The sequence below is a fragment of the Pseudophryne corroboree genome, chromosome 11, assembly GCF_028390025.1.
Source record: "Pseudophryne corroboree isolate aPseCor3 chromosome 11, aPseCor3.hap2, whole genome shotgun sequence".
Lineage (NCBI taxonomy): Eukaryota > Metazoa > Chordata > Amphibia > Anura > Myobatrachidae > Pseudophryne > Pseudophryne corroboree.
Window position 1 is genome coordinate 331106132 of NC_086454.1, and position 25749 is coordinate 331131880.

General features: G+C 47.0%; 1 protein-coding gene across 1 annotated transcript in view; it reads left to right on the plus strand.

Moving 5' to 3' along the window:
• The window catches only part of ATP6V0D1 (ATPase H+ transporting V0 subunit d1), a 129584-nt gene that overhangs the window by 59520 nt on the left and 44315 nt on the right, over positions 1–25749 (plus strand). Inside the window, exon 2 of the mRNA XM_063945754.1 lies at positions 9407–9578. Coding sequence (XP_063801824.1) covers positions 9407–9578 — 172 coding nt within the window. The remainder of the gene's footprint in view (positions 1–9406; positions 9579–25749) is intronic.

Below are 25749 nucleotides of genomic sequence, written 5' to 3' on the forward strand. Positions count from 1 at the left end.
CTTCACACCAACGGTCACTGAGGGTGCAGGGCGCTGGGGGGGGCGCCCTGGGCAGCAATGAAAGTACCTATGCTGGCTAAATATACATCACATATAGCCTCTGGGGCTATATGGATGTATTTAACCCCTGCCAGGTTGTCAGAAAAACGGGAGAAGAAGCCCGCCGAAAAGGGGGCGGGGCCTATTCTCCTCAGCACACAGCGCCATTTTCCCTCACAGAACTGCTGGTGGGAAGGCTCGCAGGCTCTCCCCTGCACTGCACTACAGAAACAGGGTTAAAACAGAGAGGGGGGCATTTTTGTGGCGATATTATTACATATTAAGATGCTATAAGGGAAAACACTTATATTAGGTTGTCCCTGTAAAATTATAGCGTTTTGGTGTGTGCTGGCAAACTCTCCCTCTGCCTCCCCAAAGGGCTAGTGGGGTCCTGTCCTCTATCAGAGCATTCCCTGTGTGTGTGCTGTGTGTCGGTACGTGTGTGAGGACGCTGAGGAGGACCTGGAGTTCTCTCATTCGGTTCTGCAGAGTCATCCGCACTCTCCCGCCCGTTTGGGAGCTTTGGTATAATCCCCATGGTCCTTACGGAGTCCCCAGCATCCACTTAGGACGTCAGAGAAAATAAGAATTTACTTACCGATAATTCTATTTCTCGTAGTCCGTAGTGGATGCTGGGCGCCCATCCCAAGTGCGGATTGTCTGCAATACTTGTACATAGTTATTGTTACAAAAATCGGGTTATTATTGTTGTGAGCCATCTTTTCAGAGGCTCCGCTGTTATCATGCTGTTAACTGGGTTCAGATCACAGGTTGTACAGTGTGATTGGTGTGGCTGGTATGAGTCTTACCCGGGATTCAAAATCCTTCCTTATTGTGTACGCTCGTCCGGGCACAGTATCCTAACTGAGGCTTGGAGGAGGGTCATAGGGGGAGGAGCCAGTGCACACCACCTGATCCTAAAGCTTTTACTTTTGTGCCCTGTCTCCTGCGGAGCCGCTATTCCCCATGGTCCTTACGGAGTCCCCAGCATCCACTACGGACTACGAGAAATAGAATTATCGGTAAGTAAATTCTTATTTTTTTCCTAACCTGCTTCCATCTCTAAACAACTTTTATGTCCCAGTTATTCATTCAAAAGTAATAGCTACCTGACTAGTAGTTACTGGAGTACAGCTACTGGGTGGTAGCTGTAACCACTTCCTGGCTGTAAGCGGCTACCTCAGATTTCCACTTACCCATCAGCAGGGGCGGATCCAGAAAAAAATTACAGGAGGTCACCATAAGTGGTTGTGCTATCAAGGAGAGGTGGAGTGGGCGTGACCAAGTTTCAGTGGGTGTGGCCAATTGTGTGAGGGTGTGTGGTCATGTGCTCAATGTGAGTATCGAGTGTGTCTATGGTCGAAATGCAATGCTGGAGGGGGTACAGGTCCACAGTTAGTTCTTATACATTATGGGGGTCATTCCGACCTGTTCACACGCTGCTGGTTTTTGCTGCCATGTGAATGGGTCGGAACTGCGCATACGCGGCGGACGCAATGCGCAGGCGCGTTATTGACCAGCGACGGCGGTTGCTGGGCAACGACAAGAACACTGAAGAAATCGATCACATGAAGATTGACAGCAGGAAGGCGTTCTGGGGCGGCAACTCACCGTTTTCGGTGAGTGGTGAGTCCAACGCAGGCAGTCCAGGCGTTTGCACGGCGGGTGTCTGACATCAGTTCCGGGACAAGACACGCTGAAGACATCGCATCGGGCGAGTACCGGCAGAAAGCATTCTCCCTCAGCAAAAGACCGCTCACAGCAGCACCATGCTCTCTCCCCAGGTCACCCCCACTCCCCCCCCCCCCCCCCCCCCCAGCAAAAGATCGCTCACAGCAGCACAAGTCTCCCTCCCCAAGGCAAACCCCCCCCCCCCCCCCAGCAAAAGACCGCTCACAGCAGCACCATTCTCTCTCCCCAGGTCACCCCCCCTCCCCCCCCCCCCCCCCCCCCAGCAAAAGATCGCTCACAGCAGCACAAGTCTCCCTCCCCAAGGCAAACCCCCCCCCCCCCCCCCCAGCAAAAGACCGCTCACAGCAGCACCATTCTCTCTCCCCAGGTCACCCCCACTCCCCCCCAGCAAAAGATCGCTCACAGCAGCACAAGTCCCCCTCCTCGAGGCACCCCCCCCCCCCCTCCCCAGCAAAAGACTGCTCAGCCCCACAGCAGCACCATTCTCCCTCTCCAGGTCATCCCCTGGGCCCCCCTCCCCCCTTCCCAACAAAAGACCTCTCACCAGCAGAAAGCAGGGCCAGTTAGGCAGGCGTCGTCTTTTTGGTCGGTGGGCGGCGCTGGCGGCAGCTATCCTGGATGGACCCTTGCGTTCCTATGTATGGGTGGGTAGCTGGCTGCTGGTCACACAGGTGCACAGCACCGTGCACTGCTCCTGGGTGCTGACCCTCGGCGGCGGGCTGGATCTGTGAATTTCCTCCTCCTGCTCTGCTCCTCTGCACTGACTACATGTCACATCAGGAGGAGGAACACACATGAGCAGAACACACGGGTGCGTGCAGCGGTGCAGACAGTACACAAAGAAAATGAATACAAAAAATCAATTAAAAATGACGGGGGGCACGTGACTTGGTGCCCCCCCCCCCCCCCCCCCCTTCACCCCCTAAATCCGCCACTGCCCATCAGACTGGACCCTGTGTGTTTTTTAAATATAAGGAAGTTATTTTTTATAACTGGCTCTTGAATTATCGTCCACCAATAATGGTATGTGTTTGTATGCGTGTGTTGTTTTTTTTTGTGTTTTTTTTCTTATGTCACTGATTGTTCGAAGATAAGAAATGTAACATTTAAGATTGTAAATGTAAAAAAAAAAAAAAACAGAGCACCATTATAGAATAATTTTAGTTGCTTATTAAGGGGGTTATTCAAAGTTGTTAGCAATGGGGCAAAGCCATGCAGCACTGCCGGTGGGGCTGATGTAAATGTGCAGAGATTTGGGCAGGACTTGTTTAAACTGAAATCTAAATTGCAGTGTAAAAATAAAGCAGCTGGTATTTACCCTGCACAGAAACAATATAATCCACCCAACGTGTTACATCTACCCCACCTGCAGTGCACATGGTTTTGCCCAATTGCTTACTTTTTTGGTTTGCTAACAACTCTGAATAACCCCCTGAATGCGTCCTCAGTCGATTGCTTGCCTTGAAGTTGTTTTCTCTCAGAGGTCCATAATCGGCAAAAGTATTGATATGTCCCAATTATTATCGGGCAATAGCTACACAGTATTTTCTCCTTTTTTTTTATTTAACACCGCTATTTAACAAAAAAACTTCAAAGGAAAAGCAGTAGCGGGATAACTTGCTTAACAATGCGAATAGTCTCCTGTTCGCATTGTTACGTCTGCGCAAATGTATGCCCAGTTCCAGCCTCCCAAAGCGTCTAAATTGATAAAAATGTGTATATAGGCTTTATCTTAGACTGTACACTATTATATTTATGTGGTTTTTATGTACATTTTATCTATCAATTTTATATTTAAACCACATAAATATATATTTTAATCCGTTTACTTTTTGGGAGGCTGGAACTAGACACCTGCTGCTCGTTTCAAGATCCTGCAGGGACTGCTGGGAAAATGTCCCCCTGTCCCTGCATTTTTCGTCAGATAAATGGATTTTCTTTATATAACACCATTCTGAAACGACGTTCTATGAAGTAACATTTTATTGGAAAGTTTAACGTTTTGATGCTTGCTGAATAGCCTAAAACCTTAAACCACAATAGAGATCAATAGATTGATCCCTACTGTGCGTTATTCCGCGAGAGGCGTATGACCGGAGAAGATAATTGCATTGTTTTCTTCATTTAACCCTTTGCTGAATAGCGTGGTTACGTTAAAAATGCGGAAACACACGTTTGCGCATTTTTATCGTGAAAATAATAAAATGAATAGAGCCCCATGACTGGAAGGGTGACATACTTCAGTTTTAATGATCTAGCCAAAACATTGAGTGGGAATGAACCTGATGGCGAAGTGGAAGTACTTTATTTGTTTTGTTTGTGCTTTTAAACCTTTATGGTTTTTTTTGTTTGTTTTTTTGTAGATTGCAATTTTAATTTTTTTGCCACAACGCAAACAAAACTGGAACGCTATTATAACAGATTAACTGTAGCTAGTGAAAGACTACAGAAACGTGTTTCAGGTCAATATTGTAAAAAAAGAGAAATCTGATAAGATCAGGAATAGGTAGGAAGCTAAAAAAACGGGTGTGGATCATTAGATTGACACTGTCTCGGTCGACAATGTTTAGGTCGACCACTATAGGTCAACAATCACCATGTCGACAGGGTTTCTAGGTTGACATGTGCTAGGTCGACCGGTTAAAAGGTCGACATGAGGGTTTTGGGGGGGGGGGTTTGGTGTAGTTTTCTTCGTAGAGTGACCGGGAGCCCCAATTAGTGCACCGTGTCCCCTCGCATGGCTCGCCGCTTCGGGCAAGGTGCCTCGCTTCGCTCAGCACAGATTACCGTTCCAATCGTAGTCCACATGGATCGTTAAGTATGAAAAAGTTCAAAAAAAGAAAAAAAACGACTGAAAAACTCATGTCGACCTAGAACATGTTGACCTAGAAACCCTGTCGACCTTCCAACCCTGTCGACCTGGTGACTGTCGACCTATAGTGGTCGACCTAAACATTGTCGACCTAGACACTGTCGATCTTCAGACCGGATCCCAAAAAAATTTGGGAGATAGACACGTGCTGTGAACTTGCATGGATAAAATGGCTACGGGGCTCCCAACATGAGCAGGGTGTGATACGGGTGATGCCAGCAATTAAAAAAAAAATCCAGACTGGTCTGATAAACAGGGATCCTGGCACCGGGATTTCGACTGCCGGCATCCTGATCATTTCCCAGGTGCAGCAGCGGCTGGGTGGTCTTGGCCAGTTGGTTGGCCTCAAGGCAGCCCCAACGGTCCAGGAGGTGCTGATTAAGTCACCGGTGGCCAAGCATGGATATACTTAGTGTTCATTCTAGCACCCTGCACCTTTCAAAACACGTGCAATTCCCCTTTCCTACCTGGGGTGTCGCTCTCTGTTCTGGTGCTTCTCAGAACACTCGGCTCTGTATCTCAGCACTAAAATACAGACCAGAATGTGCTGAGAAGCACCAGAGCAGAGAGCGACACCCCAGTCAGGAAAGAGGAATTGCACGTGTTTTGAAAGGTGCAGGGTGCTAGAATGAACACTATATACTTAAAACCTGGACCGTTGGGGAAGCCTTGAGGACCGCGTTTGAAAATCTCTGATCCAAGGCCATTCTTGTTGCCTTTTAGGCCGATGTATACCCATCAAATTAGCATGATACAGATGTGTCCTCATACGTCATTGCTGTAGTTACTCCAGAAACCTTTGCTGAGGACAGTACTAAATGATCATGCCATGCTCAAAGTTTGAGGTGATTTGAGTTGACGTGTACCACACGTGGTCCTAGATCCCTATCGGAAAAGAATGCAATTAATGATTTTTCTGGCTCATTAACTTGTTGAAAATAAACACGGCAATTAAGCGTCCATGTGATTACATTTAATGTCTCATTGAGAAATGTATTTGCTGCGCTGACTCTAGAAAACAGCTGAAATCTGTTCACCATAACTAGTGAGGGTCTGACATGTTAAGCTGGCCATACACGACGCAGCATGCGCAAATAGTGCATGTTTTATGCGTGATTACAATGCAACGGGAGGTCTCGACCTGCGGTTGGGTGGTTTCGGACATCTGTTGGTGTTCGGCTGGCTGCTGGGTCTCATCAGATGGGTTGGTTTCATTCTCAACAACTGTCTGACAGCAGGCAAAACAAAAACACCTGCACATTATTTATTTTTTTTTTTTTTTGGGGGGGGGGTTGTCAGCTGTTAAATATGGTGGTCATTCCGAGTTGATCGCTCGCTAGCTGATTTTAGCAGCCGTGCAAACGCTATGCTGCCTCCCACTGGGAGTGTATTTTAGCTTGGTAAAAGTGCGAACGAAAGGATCGCAGAGCGGCTACAAAAATAAATTGTGCAGTTTCAGAGTAGCTCCAGACTTAGCGCTTGCGATCACTTCAGACTGTTCAGTTCCTGTTTTGACGTCACAAACACGCCCTGCGTTCGCCCAGCTACGCCTGCATTTTTCCTGGCACGCCTGCGTTTTTTCGAACACTCCCTGAAAACGGTCAGATAACACCCAGAAACGCCCTCTTCCTGTCAATCACTCTGCGGCCAGCAGTGCGACTGAAAAGCTTCGCTAGACCTTGTGTGAAACTGCATCGGCCGTTGTGAAAGTACAGAGCGCATGCGCATTGCGCCGCATGCGCAGAAGTGCCGGATTTTTGCAGCATCGCTGCGCAGCGAACATTTTCTGCTAGCGATCAAATCGGAATGACCACCTATGTGTACTAAGCTAACGCAGTGCTGACCCACTCCTTCACCACTTAGCGGCAGATGGCGTATAAATGTGACCGTTGGTGAACTCTCCCTGTGCAGCTGTTGGGTGGGTAGCGTCTAGTTACCTTTCGTGGAGAGGACCTTTCCCATAAGCCCCTGGGTCCATGTCACAAGCTATTTGGAATAGTTACCTGTGGCGAGCGGAACGGAGTGAGACACCGCGCCCGAAGCGCGGTGAGTGGACAGTGGTGCAGAGAGAAAACAAAATAACCTCAGACGAACGGAGAATGGATAAAATATTTAGGTGCTGTAAGGGCGGAAGTTATCTACTGCCCTCTCGTGCTATCACTTCCTGGTCCTGATCACGAAGGGAACATAGACACAACCCTGTTGAGTGGCCTGGAACATGTGACCTGCTGGGTAGTCTGTAAGGTGAGGTGAAGCAGGAAGCTGCACAGACGACATGTGTTAACTTCTCGTTTGCCGGAGTGGGGGAGTGAACCACCCCCCTCCCCGCCAGCACTGATACGCTGTGTGTCGTTTCCTGGCCGGCTCCACCGGGCATGCATGAGATCTCCGCTCATCCGGGAGCCGGCACCCACAGCCAGGGACAGTACTGACCATGCTGTAGTGATGGGGAAATGATACCTGCAGCTGCGATGAAAGATCTAAAGGGCTGGTGATGGATTCCTGTGCGAGATACACCACTCAGGGAAACCTTTGCTGCGGACAGTACTAAATGATCATGCCATACTCAGTTTGAGGTGATTTGAGTTGACGTGTACCACACGTGGTCCTAGATCCCTATCAGACAAGAATGCAATTTAATTATTTTTCTGGCTCATCAACTTGTCGAAAATAAACGCGGCAATTAAGCGTCCATGTGACTAAAGTTACTGTCTCATTGAGAAATGTATTTTCTGCGCTGACTCTAGAAAACAACTGAAATCTGTTTGGTATAACTAGTGATGGGTTGAGTGTGTGTGTGTGTGTGTGTGTGTATATGATATATATATACATATATATATATATATATATATATATATATATATATATATACATATATATATACATATACATATACATATACATATATTATTTTTTATTTTTTTCCTTACCACGTGTGTTGTTAGGGTAATTATCCTGTACTATTTCGCCAAGTGTCTGGGAGATTGTCCTGTTAATCATAACTTTACTTTCTCCGTAAGACCCACCTAATTATATGCGTGATGTCACTAATGGCTCCCTGATTGCCAGGCTGCGGTATACATCCAATAAGGCACGTCTGACCAATGACACCGCAGTACATTCTGTAGATGTCTTGCCGTTTCATTTTTAAAACATACTTCAGGATCAAGTTCTATAAGGTCTCATCCATAGGGGCACTTGCATTTTGCCTGTGCTATTATCGGCCTGTGTGTGTCACCGAGTTCACAAACCATCTAAGGACATTCGTATTGACTTAAGGCCTATGTATGCTCATTGTATTAGCATGATGCAGTTGTGCCTTCATACATCAGACAGCCCCACGCAGTTCGCCAGGTTCTGTGAGATTCTGCTGGCGTCAGGCGTCTTTTCTTACCGATAGTGCATCTTAGTGATCCGGCGAGGACGCACCGGGAGACTGTGCTGATATGCGACACTTGTAAATCTGTGTGATACTGAGTCTGCATACAAAGTGCTGCGGTACAGCGGCTGTGGCTTTACTCCATGCCAAGTTCCATTGTGCTTAATGTGCAGACTCAGTCGCACACAGATATACAAGTGTCGCATTAATCAGCACAGTCTCCTGGTGCATCCTAGTCACGTCGTGCTACGATTCCCTATGCTAGCAGATTTGTACAGTACCGTCTATAGGTCTTTACTAAACCATTACATTGATAACTCTGTTCTCAGATTTGTTTTCACATGCACGGAGCTTATCCCATAGCTTTTACACATGGCACAAGCATTAGGAATACGGGTGAATCCTCCTAACTTCTGCACAGGAGTCTGTGGTACAAGAAGTGTGTTACCTAGAACAGGCCTATATGTGTGAAACGGTCAGGACGGGTCCAGTATGATTTCCAGAATGTCAGGATCTTGGCGGTCAGGTGGCCGACGGCGAAATCCACACTATTATATTCCCCCTCGTGCGGTGGAATGGGGGATTCCAGCATCTGTATTTCTACCGCCGGGATCCCGACGTCGGGGAAATTAACTGCATACCGTCAGAAGATCCTCAAGCCTAGGCGCTCTGTAATCGGCATCGTGTCCTGTGCTAGGCTGCAATGATCATGAGTGTAATCGCTTATTATTTTCTGGCAAATGAGCCGGTGTAAACTGCAGCAAGTTATTCTGCTACCCATCTGGATGTAGCGATATTTGTGTCTGCCAGTGATAAATGACATTCGCTGTCTGTGTGTGCACGATGTGTAGCACCCAAATATCTCCTGACGTATTCCCAGATCTCAGACTTCAGTGCTGGCTTTTAAGGGAAATCTAGAAGAATTTTAGCATTGCAAGGAGTGAACAAACTGTCTTGTATGGGATTCCCTAATTTGGATTACTGTATTTTTATATTTTCTTGCCTTTTATTTTAGTGTCTGAACAAAAATTGCCTGAGATTCATTTACCCTGGTTATACTTTTGGTAACTGTATTTCACATCCCTCTTATGGTAACAGATCGAGATGCTTATTTATCAAAGTTCAGGCTTCCATCAAGCCCAATAAATGCAGTCAGACAGTGATCGTAAACATTAAGTTCATGATCATCATCACCACAGATTTTCTGCAGTGGTCATTTTTGTCCAGCGCACTGACTAGTGCCCATCTGGCCTAAAACTAGCCCATTGGGCATCAGGATCACTGTCTGCTGGGCACCTGTTACCCGTCGTCCCAGTGGAAAATAGGTTCAGAGAGAGCGTTTTGTATATTTTGTTCACATTGCTGCAAGATATGATGTTATTAGATGTTAAACTATCTGCTTTCTTTCCTCTCTTGTCCTGCAGATCTTAAGTTGCACCTGCAGAGCACAGACTATGGAACCTTCCTGTCCAACGAAGCCTCGCCCCTCGCTGTTTCTGTCATCGACGACAAGCTGAAGGAAAAGATGGTGGTGGAGTTCAGACATATGAGGAATCAGTCATATGAGCCGCTGGCCAGCTTCATGGATTTCATCACGTAAGCCGCCATCTTTTCTTCACAGACTGCATCTGGGGTCCTGACTCCCCTCTATCCTTGACCTCTTCGTTCATTATAATTTAATGCGCACAGATTTCTGATAATCCTCATCTTAGATTATTAAGGGTGTTTCTGCCACCAACAAAGGAATAGCTTCTATGATTGTTACCTTGTGACTGTCCTATGGTGACCGCAATTGGGTAATGTATACTGTCCTGAATGTACCTCCTGTGTGCTCCAGTGCGCACAGTCAGGATTTAAGCAGCTGACTCTGATTAAACTGCTCTGGTTTTGGTTCTGTATAATCGCTGCTTTGCTGCAGAAGTTACACTTGGAGTGTAATGCTCATGTATAGCATTGGAGATACTCGCATTTATTCAGTGATCTGTTTACAGCTGCTTTTTGTTATGCCATTACTTTTGTAGAACATGGTTGAGGTAAGAATATCGCATTTGCCATGTCCCTCCAGGTTTTAGACTTTTCCATGCTAGGGAAATCAAGTTTTTCCTTTGCAATTTGTGTAAATATATGGTTCCTCTATACTTCGAAGAATAATTAGAGCAGATTTGGAAGTAAATGTCTGGGGATGTGATAGTTGCGTGAAAGGATTCATGAAAAGAACAAAAGATTCCTTTGCCCCTCTTACTGCACTCTTAACTGCACACTGTAATCATCTATGGTAATCTATTATACCCCCTTCACATGGCACAAATAACTCGGTATATTGCCAGGTCGAGGTACGGTGTGAAAGGTGTACGTTTCAGTTTCCCGGGTCGACGTGGTGTTTCAGCCTGGGAATAAAGCGGGTCTATTCCTGGGTTGAAGTGCAGCGTGAACGGGTTGCTGAGTCGAGGCGGCGCTATAGGGGCAGGCGGCGCTTGGAGATGATGTGATATCCTAGTAGCCGCCTGCACACACGTCACGAACCCAGCAGTTTGCCAGGTTGGTGCGGCCAGTCTGAAAGGGATCTCAAGTGGGTCGCACCTGGGAAGGACCCTTGTACAAGTCCCGGGTGCGACCGGCTAATGCAATGTGAAAGCGATATTAGTCGGCACTTGTGTACCCTGCTGTCCGCTTTCTACCTTTGTATGGAGCTACAGAAAACCTTTGTGGCACTTTATAAGTGAAAGATCATATATAATCTCTCTAGGGCCACCCACTTTATTAATTAGACATTTTGCAGTGTTCAGAGTACTGTTTGTGCGTCCCTTAGGTCTTGCATTAATAATGAGTGTGAGACATCTGGACTATTATTTTTCACTTATAGCCCTTTTCCACTAGCGTAGCACGGGTCGCAGCCGTGTCGCCTGACACGGCTGCGACCCGTGCTACAGCCCCCTGCAGACCGCGCTCACCAACCCGGCAATTGCCGGGTTGGTGACGCGCTAGTGACGCGGCAGGGGCAGCGCTGGGAGATCACATGATCTCCCAGCGCCGCCCTCCCTATGCACTGTGAACGGGAGCCGTGTCGCCTCGACGCGGCTCCCGTTCACACTAGACAGCTAGCCGGGTTGAACACGTGTTCAACCCGGATAGCTACCAGAGTAGGATTCCCGGATCACTTGATCCGGGAATTTGCCGGGGGACCCGTTTCCATTAGGGAAAAACACGGGTAAATGCGCGCCCCCGCGCATTTACCCGTGTTTAAAAATGCTAGTGGAAAAGGGGTATTATCTGTATCTCCCTGGTGAAGCTTTTCGTCTGATTCAGATGTGGACGGCGGTGCAGTTGCTACCACTGACTTGCAAGCAGAAGCAATGCAGTAGTATGGTAATGCAGCAGGACGCATCTAAGTAGACGCCTCCTGCTGCATTTGTGAGCCGTGCAACGCAGCATCGGGTCATGCAAACCGGCTGCCGCAGTTCTTACAAAGAGGCAGAGATTCTGACCTCGTTACTCCCCCCTCTACAGCGGTGACACTCCTCCGTTTTGGGAGACAGAGGTCATCGCTGCCCCCAAATGGCAACCGAATGTCAATCACTGGCAGTCTGCAGCTGTAGTGCGTCCAGCGGGTCCGGCGCATGCAGAAAGTACCAAGCATCGGTACTTTGCTGCGTGAGCCGCACTACCACCGGTACCTGAATCAGATCCATTGTTAGCAGCCAGACAAGGGTAGCTTTGAAAAAAATTCACCTTTTTGATTCCCGCTAGCTCGTTGTAAATAATCTCATCCAGAAAACTAGGTAGCCTTGCATGCTGATTTTGCACTCTTGCCTGCATACCCACATGATTGCTCATAAAATCGTGTGTTTGCATGCAAGTCTGCCTATAATGCCCCAAAAGGGCAATATTTGCTTTTGGACGCTTCAGTTTAACGAACGTCCTTTACTGTGCGTCTCTGAGGAGTACAATTATCTCTGCAGAAACGTGATGTGTTCTACGTGTGTCCTTCCTGCAATGTGCACAGGATCCCATTATCTGTATGTTCAGGATCTGTGAGTTGTCGTTGTCCCCCTTCCCCGCCTCTGTTATGTAACTGCAGATGTAAGCTGGATGCCTCAACTTCTCAGCGGGTCAGAGCCAATTGCTCTGGTTAAGGATCCTAGTAAGTAAACTGAATTTCCCACAGCTTGGCAGGCAGTCTCCATCTGGCAGAACTTCAAGTTATTCACTGACAAAAGTTTCTAGCTGTGGTTCATAATTAGCCACAGTTACACAGGCCTGCTCCCAGCCCCTAGCCAAGGAGAGCGTCCTGTGCAGTGCACACAGTGCCAAGATTTTGTGTGTGTGTGTGTGTGTGTGTGTGTGTGTGTGTATTCCTAGCGCTGATCGAGCTGTGGTGGTCATTCCGAGTTGTTCGATCGCTAGCTGTTTTTAGCAGCCGTGCAAACGCTATGCCGCCTCCCACTGGGAGTGTATTTTAGCTTAGCAGAAGTGCGAACGAAAGGAACGCAGAGCGGCGGCAAAGTTTTTTTTGTGCAGTTTTAGAGTAGCCCAATACCTACTCAGCGCTTGCGATGACTTCAGACAGTTCAGTTCCTTTTTTGACGTCACAAACACGCCCTGCGTTCGCCCAGCCATGCCTGCTTTTTTCCTGGCACTCCTGCGTTTTTCCGAACACTCCCTGAAAACGGTCAGTTGACACCCAGAAACGCCCACTTCATGTCAATCACTCTGCGGCCAGCAGTGCAACTGAAAAGCTTCGCTAGACCCTGTCTGAAACTACATCGGCCGTTGTAATAGTACGTCGCGCGTGCGCATTGCGCCGCAGTGCCGTTTTTTTTGCCTCATCGCTGCACAGCGAACGAATGCAGCTAGCGATCAACTCGGAATGATGTGTGTTCAGAAGGTTATAGCAGAGACATGCATTATGAAAGCCTTTGGGAGCAAAGTTACATGTGTGGACAATGACACGGGGTACCAAGAGCTTTGCTGAACAGTCTGTCCGCATGTGCCCAGGTTTTGAGGGTTCCTTACCCATGAAGGCTGTTCGCGCCTCCATGCAAGTCGGGATGTATTGTAGCGTGGTCTTTCCGCGTAGCATTTAAATGGTCTGTCCGCAGCTTTCCTGGTCATCAATCATTGGCCAAATAAGTGTAGCAGTGGCACCATCCCATCACTCTCCTAGACCAACACTTAACAATATAACTCGGATCCTTACTTATCCCACTATTGGAGAATATTTACAATAAAGAATATGTTTGAGTAGTTCCCCGTCCTCTTCTGTCCTGTCAGTGCGGATATGCACGTTAGGTGGGGTGTGTGCCCTGCGGCTGCGATTACATCATCACATAGATGCGATGACCTTCTTTTTATCGGGATACGAGTTTATACTAATTGAGGGTGTTTTACAAATTGACACGTGTCATATACTGTAAATGTAAAGCTGGGTACACACCACAGCAACATGTCGGCGGTCAAGCCGTAGCGCCGGCAGAGAAGCTGATTCGGGTAAGCATATACACTTACCGATTGGCTGCTCAACGTGTCGGCCCTGTCGTCCAGCTGGGTGGGCATTTAAATTTGGCTGCCCAGCTGTGACATCAGTCCCCTGCAGCGAGTACATGGGCTTTTCGGCAGATCACCTGTACACACGGCCAGATGTGCGGATAGATCTGCAGATATATTGGGCGTCGGCTGTGCAGCAGAGCCGATGTGATAAGTCAATGAACGACGTCATTCACAAACCTATTGCTTGTATACATCCGTCGTCCCACCCGCGATATACAGATGGGTCCATGTTTATCTTGACCTTTAACAGGATTAACGGAGACTGGGCAGTCGGACTTAATCCCCTGCTGCATTGTTCTCTGTATTGTCTTGCAGCTGAGAACAATAGATGGGTTTATGTTAATAAACCATGTTGTGCCTAGGCGCAGCAAACTAGCCAAGATAACTGTGGACCCATCTGTATCAGCTGTTCAGTCGCCCAGTGTGCAGCCAGCATAATGAGGTCACTCTAGAACTGGACACATTACCCATGTACACTGTGAGACCTGTAGGAAAATAAAAGTACACCCCAAAGCTGTTTATTACCGTGACCATCCGACCTGCATTGAGTTGAGGTATACATTGTTGTTTCTGAATCTCATTAGGGCTGCGTTCACCATTCTTACACGGTGCTTGGCCATACCTACAATTTGTCATCCTATCCCTCTTTATACTGCTTGAGGCCCCCAGACATTGGCTATCAATTGGGGCAGTTTGATGTTTTACAGATGATTGTGCAAATAAATCTGCAATGTATGGGGATCGCAGATTCAGACCAAAAATCCATTGGGATTGTTAAATCAGGTTGTCCAACATGTTTGATTTCACAGGTCAATTGGGCTAGCTAGCGCTAGGGTTGCTAGTGTGTGGTAACAATCAGCAGATCTGCAGACCGTCTCTAGTAACATAATGAGCCTTTCAAGACTGGCAGAGCCGTATTTGGTGAAAATGATCTGCAAATCACTGAAACATATCTAATCTAAGGGCGCAGATTGGTGGATTGGGGAATCTTTAAATCTGGGGGGAAAATCTCAGAATCTGCAAATTGTGATTGCTGATATATGGGGCCTTTAGACTAACTGGTGCAAATTGACTGCTGGACAAGCCATGTTGTAATGAGACAAGTGCAAATTTTTTATTTTGTTTAAATGCAGTGGAATTACTGCCTCAACTAATGTGCGTCTCTCTGTCTTCGCTGGGATTAGAGTTCAGCTAGGACACTTGCCCACTCCCCCAACTCTAAATCTGTGCACATATTTGAAATTGGCTCCACTACAGTCCAACATAGTTTTGCCACAGTGCGAAATGTCGCCTTCTATCTGGATTTATTCCTAGCTCTAAGGAATGTGCACCTATATTTAAATTAAGTCAGCTTCAGGAGATTATGGCTTTTTATGCATGAGGTGTCCACCTCTAATATAGATTAGCGTTCACAAGAAATCCAGCGTTCCGGTGAGGGTAGTGTGATACCTGTCCATCTGTATTGTTATATCCTTTACAAATGCAAGGAAAGTGTGATTTTCAGTTCAGTTTATCAAGTTGAAGTCGCCCTTTAAGCCATTCTGGATTCTGCTCCCTGTATGGGATGCGGTCAGCGTCGTGGCGGTATGGTGACCGACGCCGGAACCCCAATCGACGACATCCCCAAGGTTCATCCTCTCTCTAGATTTGTGTTTTGTGTCGTTGTATGGAACCAGATTTCTCTGCCCCAGCTGGCACAAGTGATCTGGGTTCAGTATGATTTACTGGCAACCAGGATGCCGGCTATCCGTATACAGACAATGGCATACCGGCCGCCAATATGCCGACAGCGTGGCGAGCGCTAAGAGCCCCCTTGTGGGCTCGGTGGCTTGCTGCTCTCGCCACAGGTTCTATTCGCACTCCATGGGTGCTGTGGACACCCACAAGTGGGTATAGTCCTGCATTGCTGGTATTCCAGCTGTCGGCATTGCCAGCTGTCGGGATTTCGGCGTCTATCCTGACCGCCGGAATCCCGACAGCCGGCAAATAAAACGTATACCAGTGATCCCTGCACTCCTAGATCTGTTGATACTTTAACAGTTTTAGGGGGATATTTACTAAGCAGTGATAAGAGCAGAGAAGTAAGCCAGTGGAGAAGTTGCCCATGGCAACCAATCAGCACTGACGTAACGTCTATAATTTGCATACTGTAAAATGATACAGAGCTGCTGATTGGCTGATGCGGCAACTTCTCCACTGGCTCACTTCTCCGCTCTTATCACTGCTTAGTAAATGTCCCTCCTTAGTGACCAGTTAAGGGTCTCCTGCTGCTTCCACAACCATAGAATTCATGAACTTTCATGACTATTGGCACACGCACGTGTTCTGGTAAATAGATGTTGCGTGATAATTCTATCATGGCAGTATGAGCGAAAGTATTGTTTTCTCAGATTGTTCACCATGAATTAATATTCTGTAACTCAGGAGTACTGTACATCACAAATCACTTTTGTATTATTCCGGCATGCGATCTGTTATATGCAGTGTTTGAAATAATTATCTTTCTGTAAGTTGGAGCTTCACACCTTAATGTAGACTAAGGGTGGAATTCAGTCGATTGTGCACGCGGCCGCCACTAGATGGCGCCCAATGAAGCAATTCACTTGTAGCTGCAGGGAGACTCATTTCAACGAGCAGGACTCCCCCTGTGTGCCAGCGAGAAGAAATGGGCGAAAAGTGACCTGTTTGGGCAATTTTCACTTTGCACTCAAAAACCTTAGACTGGCTTAGGCGATTTGTGTGGCTAGACCTAGCACTTCTGGGCACGAACAGCGCAATAAAAAAATTGAATAGCACCCCGCGATCTCCCGCCAGTTTAGATGGTAGAACGGGCGCCTTTGGGCATACATAAACAATTTAATCCCCCCCTCCTCCCATCTTTTAGCAGCACTCCTCACAGTGCCTAGAAGAAGGCACTATGGGGGTCATTCCGAGTTGTTCGCTAGCTGCTTTCGTTCGCTGCGCAGTGATCAGGCAAAAAAAGGCACTTTTGCGCATGCGTATGCGGCGCAATGCACATCGTACTATTACAAAGAACTATGTAGTTTCACACAAGGTCTAGCGAAGCTTTTCAGTCGCACTGCTGGCCGCAGAGTGATTGACAGGAAGAGGGTGTTTCTGGGTGTCAACTGACCGTTTTCAGGGAGTGTTTGATAAAACGCTGGCGTGCCAGGAAAACCGCAGGCGTAGCTGGGCGAACGCAGGGCGTGTTTGTGACGTCAAAACAGGAACTGAACAGTCTGAAGTGATCGCAAGCGCTGAGTAGGTCTGGAGCTACTCTGAAACTGCACAAAAATATTTTGTATCTGCTCTGCGATCCTTTTCGTTCGCACTTCTAAAATACACTCCCAGTGGGAGGCGGCATAGCGTTTGCACGGCTGCTAAAAACTGCTAGCGAGCGAACAACTCGGAATGACCACCTATGAGGATGGCGTCTGTGTATGAGAATACGGAGCAGCGGCAGTGAATTGCTTCATTACCTTATTGTCCGTACTCCCTGAGTAACCGGTTTCCAGAGAAGAGTTCCCATAGCTGACATTACATTTTGTTAGGGATTCACTCATTATCTGTTTTCGGCCTGTTTTGCCGCTAGCGTTTATGCGACATTGTCATTCTAAGAAAAGTTTCTGTCAGTGTAACTTTGAGCGAGTGATTAGTACAAACCCCGACCTGACCTCCTGCTCATTACGTGCCTCATTTCTGGCTGCTTCTGGAGACTGACAGGCTGTAAAATGCTGACCGTTCAGTACAGGGAACGTTTGATTGAGGTGGGCCAGGGTAAGCCGCAACCCATGTGTTCTGCGAACTTCAGCGGAACTGTATTGTTTTTACAACTGGACGTACTGCTCAATTGCCTGAGAAATAACACACCTAAAAAAAAAAAATAACAAAAACATATTAAAACACATTTCTGGTTTTCTCCCCCCAACAACAAGATCCATGTCACTAATACAAAATCACAAACAATGGATGTGCCCCCCCCCCAATGTCGGCCATCCATCCCACCAACGTCCCTTTTCCCTTTACTGGACTTTCTTACTTTCTCCTACTTTACTGGTTGAGTCTCCCATGTCCCAATTATTCCGGAAATCCAGCACTTTTTTGAGCATGACTGAGATGTGACACATTTAATTTCGGACTGTTCAGTATACACCAACCCTTCAGGCTGCATGTACGCGATGCAGATAAGGTGTATAGAAAATGTACATGCATTTCGAGTTGGGTTCCAAAATACGGAAAGATCAAAATTCCAAAATATTTCTGGTCCCAAGCATTTCTGTTATGGGAAACTCAACCTGTCCAGACATTCGGTTGTGGAGATCTAGAAGTTTACACGTTGGGAGTATGTTTCTCAGGCTGGGTTTATGTACAAATCCCGCCAGTCAGGATTCTGAAAGTCAGAAGACCAACAACAGGATCCTGACACATCCTGGTAAGTGTTTTCACCCTAACCCCAAACCCAGGATGTAATAGTTTGACGGCCGCCGATCTCTGACTTCGTTACATCCCGCCTCCCCCAGTACTTACCCCCGAGATGTGTCTGTCTGTATTTGGACCACATCCCTTCAGGATGGGCTTATTGCATGAAAGTAGCAATGAGAAAGTGTATTCCCTGTTGTTGCTGTATTTCCCATGTGTATGCCTCAGAGTCTCCCACCTATTACACCTTGGGCGCGATTCAATTCGAAGACAGTTGAATAGCGCCGGGAATTATATCCAGCGCCCTGTGACATCCAATGACGGGATTTCTTCTCGCGCACCCGTAGGGGTGCGAGTGGAAATCCGAAAAAAGTGCCATTGCGATGCAGATTTCTGCCCTCAGCGCAGTGGAAACAGCATCGCGCCGGGCACTTAAGTCGGAGAATGCCGGTTCTTCCGACAAAACACCCTGTTTAGTCCGACAGAACGGGCATTCTCAGACTTACCACTGCGCTGTATTGAATAGCCCCGGGAGCTAATTCCTGGCGCTATTCAGCTGTCTTCACATCATGTCACTTTGGTGTGAGATCCAATGGACTGTAATTCTGTAGGTGATCCTCCTGGCTGCGCATCATCAGCCTACCCGTAGCCTGACCTGTCCAGATGCAGCATCTCCCAGTAGCTTTAGGTTTTTTGTGTGTCTAAAAAAACGACCCCCGCAAGGTCACAGCGTTGCCTTCCAATATCTACAATTCTGATACGTTCCTGAAGCACATACACAGTGGATTGTAAATGTTTCTAGTTATTAGCTAGATGTAACTTGGCATTTTGTAGTTCCCAGCAGTGCTTTAAGTTCTATGTTTCAACTCGCTAGCTTTCCTGGGATGGACCTGGCCTTGTCTGTAAAACTCCCCCTCCCTCCGTTATTAAGATGATTTGTAAGCTATTAGCTTATTGAATGCACTGGGAATACATAAGCTTATATTTAAAGTTGTGGGGTTGTTGTTTTTTTCGTTTTTTTCCCCGTTTTTTATTCAGATCAGTTATCTTTCTAAATGTCTCTGCTTGGCAAAACATGTTTGGCAGACATATACTTAATTACTTATTAACCTTTACTTGTTTAGCAACAGCATATTCATCTGCGCTGTACAATTGCAGAGTCTGTCTACAACACAGGCTCAGAGGGGTATTTCAATACCTCTGCTCACTGCATCATGTGACTGTGGTTGTCATGGTAGTCCAAAGTTTTAAATCATGAATCGTATCCTGAAAAGGGGGTGGGATACCAACATTCTTCTTATTGGGTGCCACGTGATTATTTTTTTTATTCCTTAACATAAATTCTTGATTTGTTTGTTATTTTTTAAAGGGAGCACTGCTTTAATCTTTCATGAAGCAGCAAACTTTACAGGTTCTCAATCAAGAGCTTGGCAAGAAAAAGTATAGACAGAACCTTGTACTTTGCTCCGAGCTTTGGCATTTTGTTTCAAGCCACAGTATTAAGGAAGTTTCCTTGCGTCTCATGTAATGAGCTTTCCCATAGAACTTCATTGTATGTTACTGAGCACGTACGCTGTGTGTGTGTGTGTGTGTGTGTGTGTGTGTGTACAGGTCCATGTATGTGTGTGAGACACATGATTTATTTCAGATGTTGTAGTCACTGGGAACATAGCGGCTGCAGAGATCTGATCACCCCACTGTGTAAATCTGTCAGCACTAGGCCTTGTAATACAGCGCTGGAAATGCGGACAGCCGCAGGAAGAGATGAAAGGTAGATAACCAGCATTTAGGAGGTGTTTTATGATTTCCGTTACCCTAGCGCATTGTAAATGCACGCTTATGGAAAGGATTAAACAAACATAATAAAATAATACAACCGAACAAAGAAGAAAAAAAATATTTTTTTGCAAATTTTAGTTCTTCACTATTTCTGAGGCCCTCAAACAAAGCGGCCTCCGCGTTCCTTCATCTTTTCTTTGGCCTAATTGCCGTTGTATTCAAATATTTTGCCTTGTAATCCGCCTCAATTTTAAAGTAGTTTTCCAAGTAAAAGGTAACATAAAGAAAATGTAATACAGGTTTATATTCTGACCATGTAGAGTACTTAGATAAGTGTAGGCCTCTGCCCTACTGACCCCTGCTCTCCATTCAGTCATTGAGATGATGATTGATTCTATTTCGGAGTGGGAGAAGGGACCTTCTGACGTATCTAGGGGAGGAGAAACGTCACCAGGGGGAGGAGCTACGGGCGAACAGGGTACCCGAAAAGTACCATCGGTTGCTCGCTCCGCTCCGCTTGCCACCTGATTACTAAAGGTAATAGTTGGTGGCGTGGATAGTAGAGGAACTATCCCGCTGGCCTTGCTCCTCCCCCTTGTGTTGTGACTCCTCCCCCAGACGGAAAAGGTCCCTTAGCCCACTTGATTCTTTGAGGGTTGATTCTATTTCGGAGTGGGAGAAGGGACCTTCTGACGTATCTAGGGGAGGAGACACGTCACCAGGGGGAGGAGCTACGGGCGAACAGGGTACCCGAAAAGTACCCTCGGTGGCTCGCTTCGCTCGCCACCTGATTACTAAGGGTAATAGTTGGTGGCATGGATAGTAGAGGAACTATCCCGCTGGCCTTGCTCCTCCCCCTTGTGTTGTGACTCCTCCCCCAGACGGAAAAGGTCCCTTAGCCCACTTGATTCTAGCATCTACCTTGAGATGATGTCTGTCTGTCTGTCTGTCCTTTTACAAATGTTGTCTATCCACCCTGCACATGGCTTGGAGAATAGTCTATGCCATATAAAATGGACTATTTACTTAGTAATTCTTATTTGTATAGCGCTGACCTATTATGTAATACTTTACAGAGGTTATTTAATCATTCCCATCAGTTCCCCCCTCTCTCTGGTGAATGCCCGAGATACTCCTGAATCCTCGCAGAAAAGACATAACTTGACGGATCCCATGGAAAGTATGCTCCCATATATCACAGTGAGACTATGGTGGTCATTCCGAGTTGTTCGCTCGTTATTTTTTTCTCGCAACGGAGCGATTAGTCGCTAATGCGCATGCGCAATGTCCGCAGTGCGACTGCGCCAAGTAAATTTGCTATGCAGTTAGGTATTTTACTCACGGCATTACGAGGTTTTTTCTTTGTTCTGGTGATCGTAATGTGATTGACAGGAAGTGGGTGTTTCTGGGCGGAAACTGGCCGTTTTATGGGAGTGTGTGAAAAAACGCTGCCGTTTCTGGGGAAAACGCGGGAGTGGCTGGAGAAACGGAGGAGTGTCTGGGCGAACACTGGGTGTGTTTGTGACGTCAAACCAGGAACGACAAGCACTAAACTGATCGCACTGGAAGAGTAAGTCTCGAGCTACTCAGAAACTGCACAGAGAAGTCTTTTCGCAATATTGCGAATCTTTCGTTTGCTATTTTGATAAGCTAAGATTCACTCCCAGTAGGCGGCGGTTTAGCGTGTGCAAAGCTGCTAAAAGCAGCTTGCGAGCGAACAACTCGGAATGAGGGCCTATGAACGGGAAACAATAGGCCAGTGCAGTATACAGTACAGGGGTTAAGGGAAATTAGAATTTTAGTTATTTTACACATTAGGTATAGTGGACATCGCCTATTGCTATAGTGCTCATAGGCTGGACCAGTATCACGCTTGTAAATGCACACAGACGAGTAACCGTTGGCAATATGGCGTTTTATTATACAGGATTTTTAATGTACATACACCAGAAAATAAAGGCAAAATAAGGTGTGGAAAAAGTGCCTGTTTCCGCCTCCATTGCCTGTCACTACGGAGATTCCTGAATGGATTCCATGTTCTTATGTAGAAGCACTGTACTGTAGCCAGTATGTTGTGCAGTATTTCCCCTACATACAAAATATAGTTTGCATTTAGACCCCTTGCAATGCATTGTGGTTTAAAGGGAAAATGAGACTGCACACCCAATTTTTGAACATAATGAGAGGTGCTACCATGATGAGGCTTCTAGTGCCATACAGGAAAAAGAAAAATGCTGATGCACACTCTAAGCACTAAGGGTGTGTACACACGGTGAGATAAATCTGTAAGATTTTGACTATAGTCAAAATCTTATGAAAAGTTAGTGCATATCTCATGGTGCTAGGCAGCTTGCGATACAGATTCGATCCCGATGCGCGCTCCCGTGGGGTCGGTATCGTAAGGCTAGATAGACTGTGCAGGCAAGTCAATCTTGACTATCTAGTGTACTATCTAGTATAAAGTATAGTCAAAATTGGCACTTAGTCAAAATCGTACATAGACAAAATCACAAGCACAGATAGTCAAAATCTGTCCTATCTGTGCTATCTGGGCTCTGGGGGAGTTCAAGGGAAATCGCATAGTCAAAATCGAACATAGCAGGGATCTCACCGTGTGTACACACCCTAAGAATACTGATAGTCCATCAGTATTCTTAGTGCTTAGACTTAGAGTGTGCATCAGCATTTCTCTTTTTCCTGTAATGCAGTGTGGTTTTTCAGCTACTTAATTACAAATCACACCTATTGTGTTTGCTTTGCACGCTATATGTTGGTCCAAAAACAGTGTTACAGCATTGTCGCACATTCCCATGCATTGGCTCTGTTTCTTAGCTACAACACTGGACCCTTAGAGGTTTATTTCCTAAACTTTGAATTTGCATTTTCTATGCTTTTTCAGTGTATTTCAAACAGTGTTCCGGCAGGATTGCCTCCTGCCGATTTACTAATTCCAAAAATGCTGCAACCCGCTTAGAAAATCCATGTTAGAGAATAATAGAGTATCTATTTGACCTTGGATGTTTACTATTGTGGTGGTTTTATAACTCGCAGAGTAATCTGCCCAACTAAATTATCTGCCTCAGGCTGTTTCTAGGCTCTGTGCTTCTGCATTAAAAATGTGAGGTTCTCCCACCATTGGTAACCAGTCCTAGCCCTTGAAGCCTTGGCTAGATGTAGCAAAATCAGGAAGGGGAAATAGGGTGTTAGAAGCTGATGGGAACCATCGGCGGTTTCCCAAGCACAGTCAAAACCCATGTTTCGTAAATCCTGCGTTTTGTCCCCCCAAACCGCCTGCAGTGCTGATAGGTTTTAAAACAATGGCAGACCCACCGTTTAGTGTATATATAGGGCCTAATTCAGTAAGGATTGCAAATTCTGCTAATTAGCAGAATTTGAAATCCTTGTGTTAGCATGCTGGGGGCCGCCCATCGCAGGACAAGACCGCCCAGCGCGCTGACCGCCACCTCCCCCCCTTCAACAAGCAGAAATTGCAATCGCATCGCAATTTCTGCTTGTTAGCAGAAAGTAAGAATTTACTCACCGGTAATTCTATTTCTCGTAGTCCGTAGTGGATGCTGGGAACTCCGTAAGGACCATGGGGAATAGCGGGCTCCGAAGGAGGCTGGGCACTCTAGAAAGATCTTAGACTACCTGGTGTGCACTGGCTCCTCCCACTATGACCCTCCTCCAAGCCTCAGTTAGGTACTGTGCCCGGACGAGCGTACACAATAAGGAAGGATTTTGAATCCCGGGTAAGACTCATACCAGCCACACCAATCACACCGTACAACTCGTGATATGAAACACAGTTAACAGTATGAAACAATAGAGCCTCTCAACAGATGGCTCAACAACAACCCGATTTAGTTAACAATAACTATGTACAAGTATTGCAGATAAACCGCACTTGGGATGGGCGCCCAGCATCCACTACGGACTACGAGAAATAGAATTACCGGTGAGTAAATTCTTACTTTCTCTAACGTCCTAGTGGATGCTGGGAACTCCGTAAGGACCATGGGGATTATACCAAAGCTCCCAAACGGGCGGGAGAGTGCGGATGACTCTGCAACACCAAATGAGAGAACTCCAGGTCCTCCTTAGCCAGGGTATCAAATTTATAGAATTTTGCAAACGTGTTTGCCCCTGACCAAGTAGCAGCTCGGCAAGTTGTGAAGCCGAGACCCCTCGGGCAGCCGCCCAAGATGAGCCCACCTTCCTTGTGGAATGGGCATTGACAGATTTTGGCTGTGGCAGGCCTGCCACAGAATGTGCAAGCTGAATTGTACTACAAATCCAACGAGCAATAGTCTGCGCAGAAGCAGGAGCACCCAGCTTGTTGGGTGCACATATGATAAACAGCGAGTCAGATTTTCTGACTCCAGCCGTTCTGGAAACATATATTTTCAGGGCCCTGACCACGTCTAACAACTTGGAGTCCTCCAAGTCCCTAGTAGCCGCAGGCACCACAATAGGCTGGTTCAGGTGAAACGCTGACACCACCTTAGGTAGAAACTGGGGACGAGTCCTCAATTCTGCCCTATCCATATGGAAAATCAGATAAGGGCTTTTACATGATAAAGCCGCCAATTCTGATACTCGCCTGGCCGAAACCAAGGCCAATAACATGACCACTTTCCAAGTGAGATATTACAGATCCACGGTCTTTAGTGGTCCCAAGGTGCCACAGGAGGCACAAACGGGGGCTGAATATGCAGCACTCCTTTTATACATGTCTGAACTTCATGTACTGAAGCTAGTTCTTTTTGAAAGAAAATCGACAGAGCCGAGATCTGTACCTTAATGGAACCTAATTTAAGGCCCATAGTCACTCCTGCTTGCAGGAAATGCAGAAATCGACCTAGTTGAAATTCCTCTGTTGGGGCCCTTTCGGCCTCACACCATGCAACATATTTCCGCCATATGCGGTGATAATGATTTGCTGTAACCTCTTTCCTGGCTTTAGTAAGCGTAGGAATGACTTCCTCCGGAATGCCCTTTTCCTTCAGGATCCGGCGTTCAACCGCTATGCCGTCCAACGCAGCCGCGGTAAGTCTTGGAACAGACAGGGCCCCTGCTGCCGCAGGTCCTGTCTGAGTGGCAGAGGCCATGGGTCCTCTGATATAATTTCTTGAAGTTCTGGGTACCAATCTCTTCTTGGCCAGCCCGGAACCACGAGTATCGTTCTTACTCCTCGCCTTCTTATTATTCTCAGTACCTTTGGTATGAGAGGCAGAGGGGAGAACACATAAACCGACTGGTACACCCACGGTGTTACCAGAGCGTCCACAGCTATCGCCTGAGGGTCCCTTGACCTGGCGCAATATCTTTTATAGCTTTTGTTGAGGCGGGACGCCATCATGTCCACCTGTGGCCTTTCCCAATGGTGTACAATCCTTTGGAAGACTTCTGGAGGAAGTCCCCACTCTCCCGGGTGGAGGTCGTGTCTGTTGAGAAGATCTGCTTCCCAGTTGTCCACTCCGGGAATGAACACTGCTGACAGTGCTAACACATGATTTTCCGCCTATCGGAGAATCCTTGTGGCTTCTGCCATCGCCATCCTGCTTCTTGTGCCGCCCTGTTGGTTTACATGGGCGACTGCCGTGATGTTGTCTGATTGGATCAGTACCGGCTGGTTTTGAAGCAGAGGCCTTGCCGGCCTCACGGCATTGTAAATGGCCCTCAGGTCCAGAATGTTTATGTGTAGGGAAATCCACCTGACTTGACCAAAGTCCCTGGAAGTTTCTTCCCTGTGTGACTGCCCCCCCAGCCTCAAAGGCTGGCATTCATGGTCACTAGGACCTAGTCCTGTATGCCGAACCTGCGGCCCTCTTGAAGATGGGCACTCTGCAGCCACCACAGTAGAGATACCCTGGTCCTTGGAGACAGGGTTATCAGCCTATGCATCGGAAGATGCGGTCCGGACCACTTGTCCAACAGGTCCCTCTGAAAAGTTCTTGTATGGAACCTGCCTAATGAGATTGCTTCGTAGGAAGCTACCATTTTTCCCAGGACTCGCGTG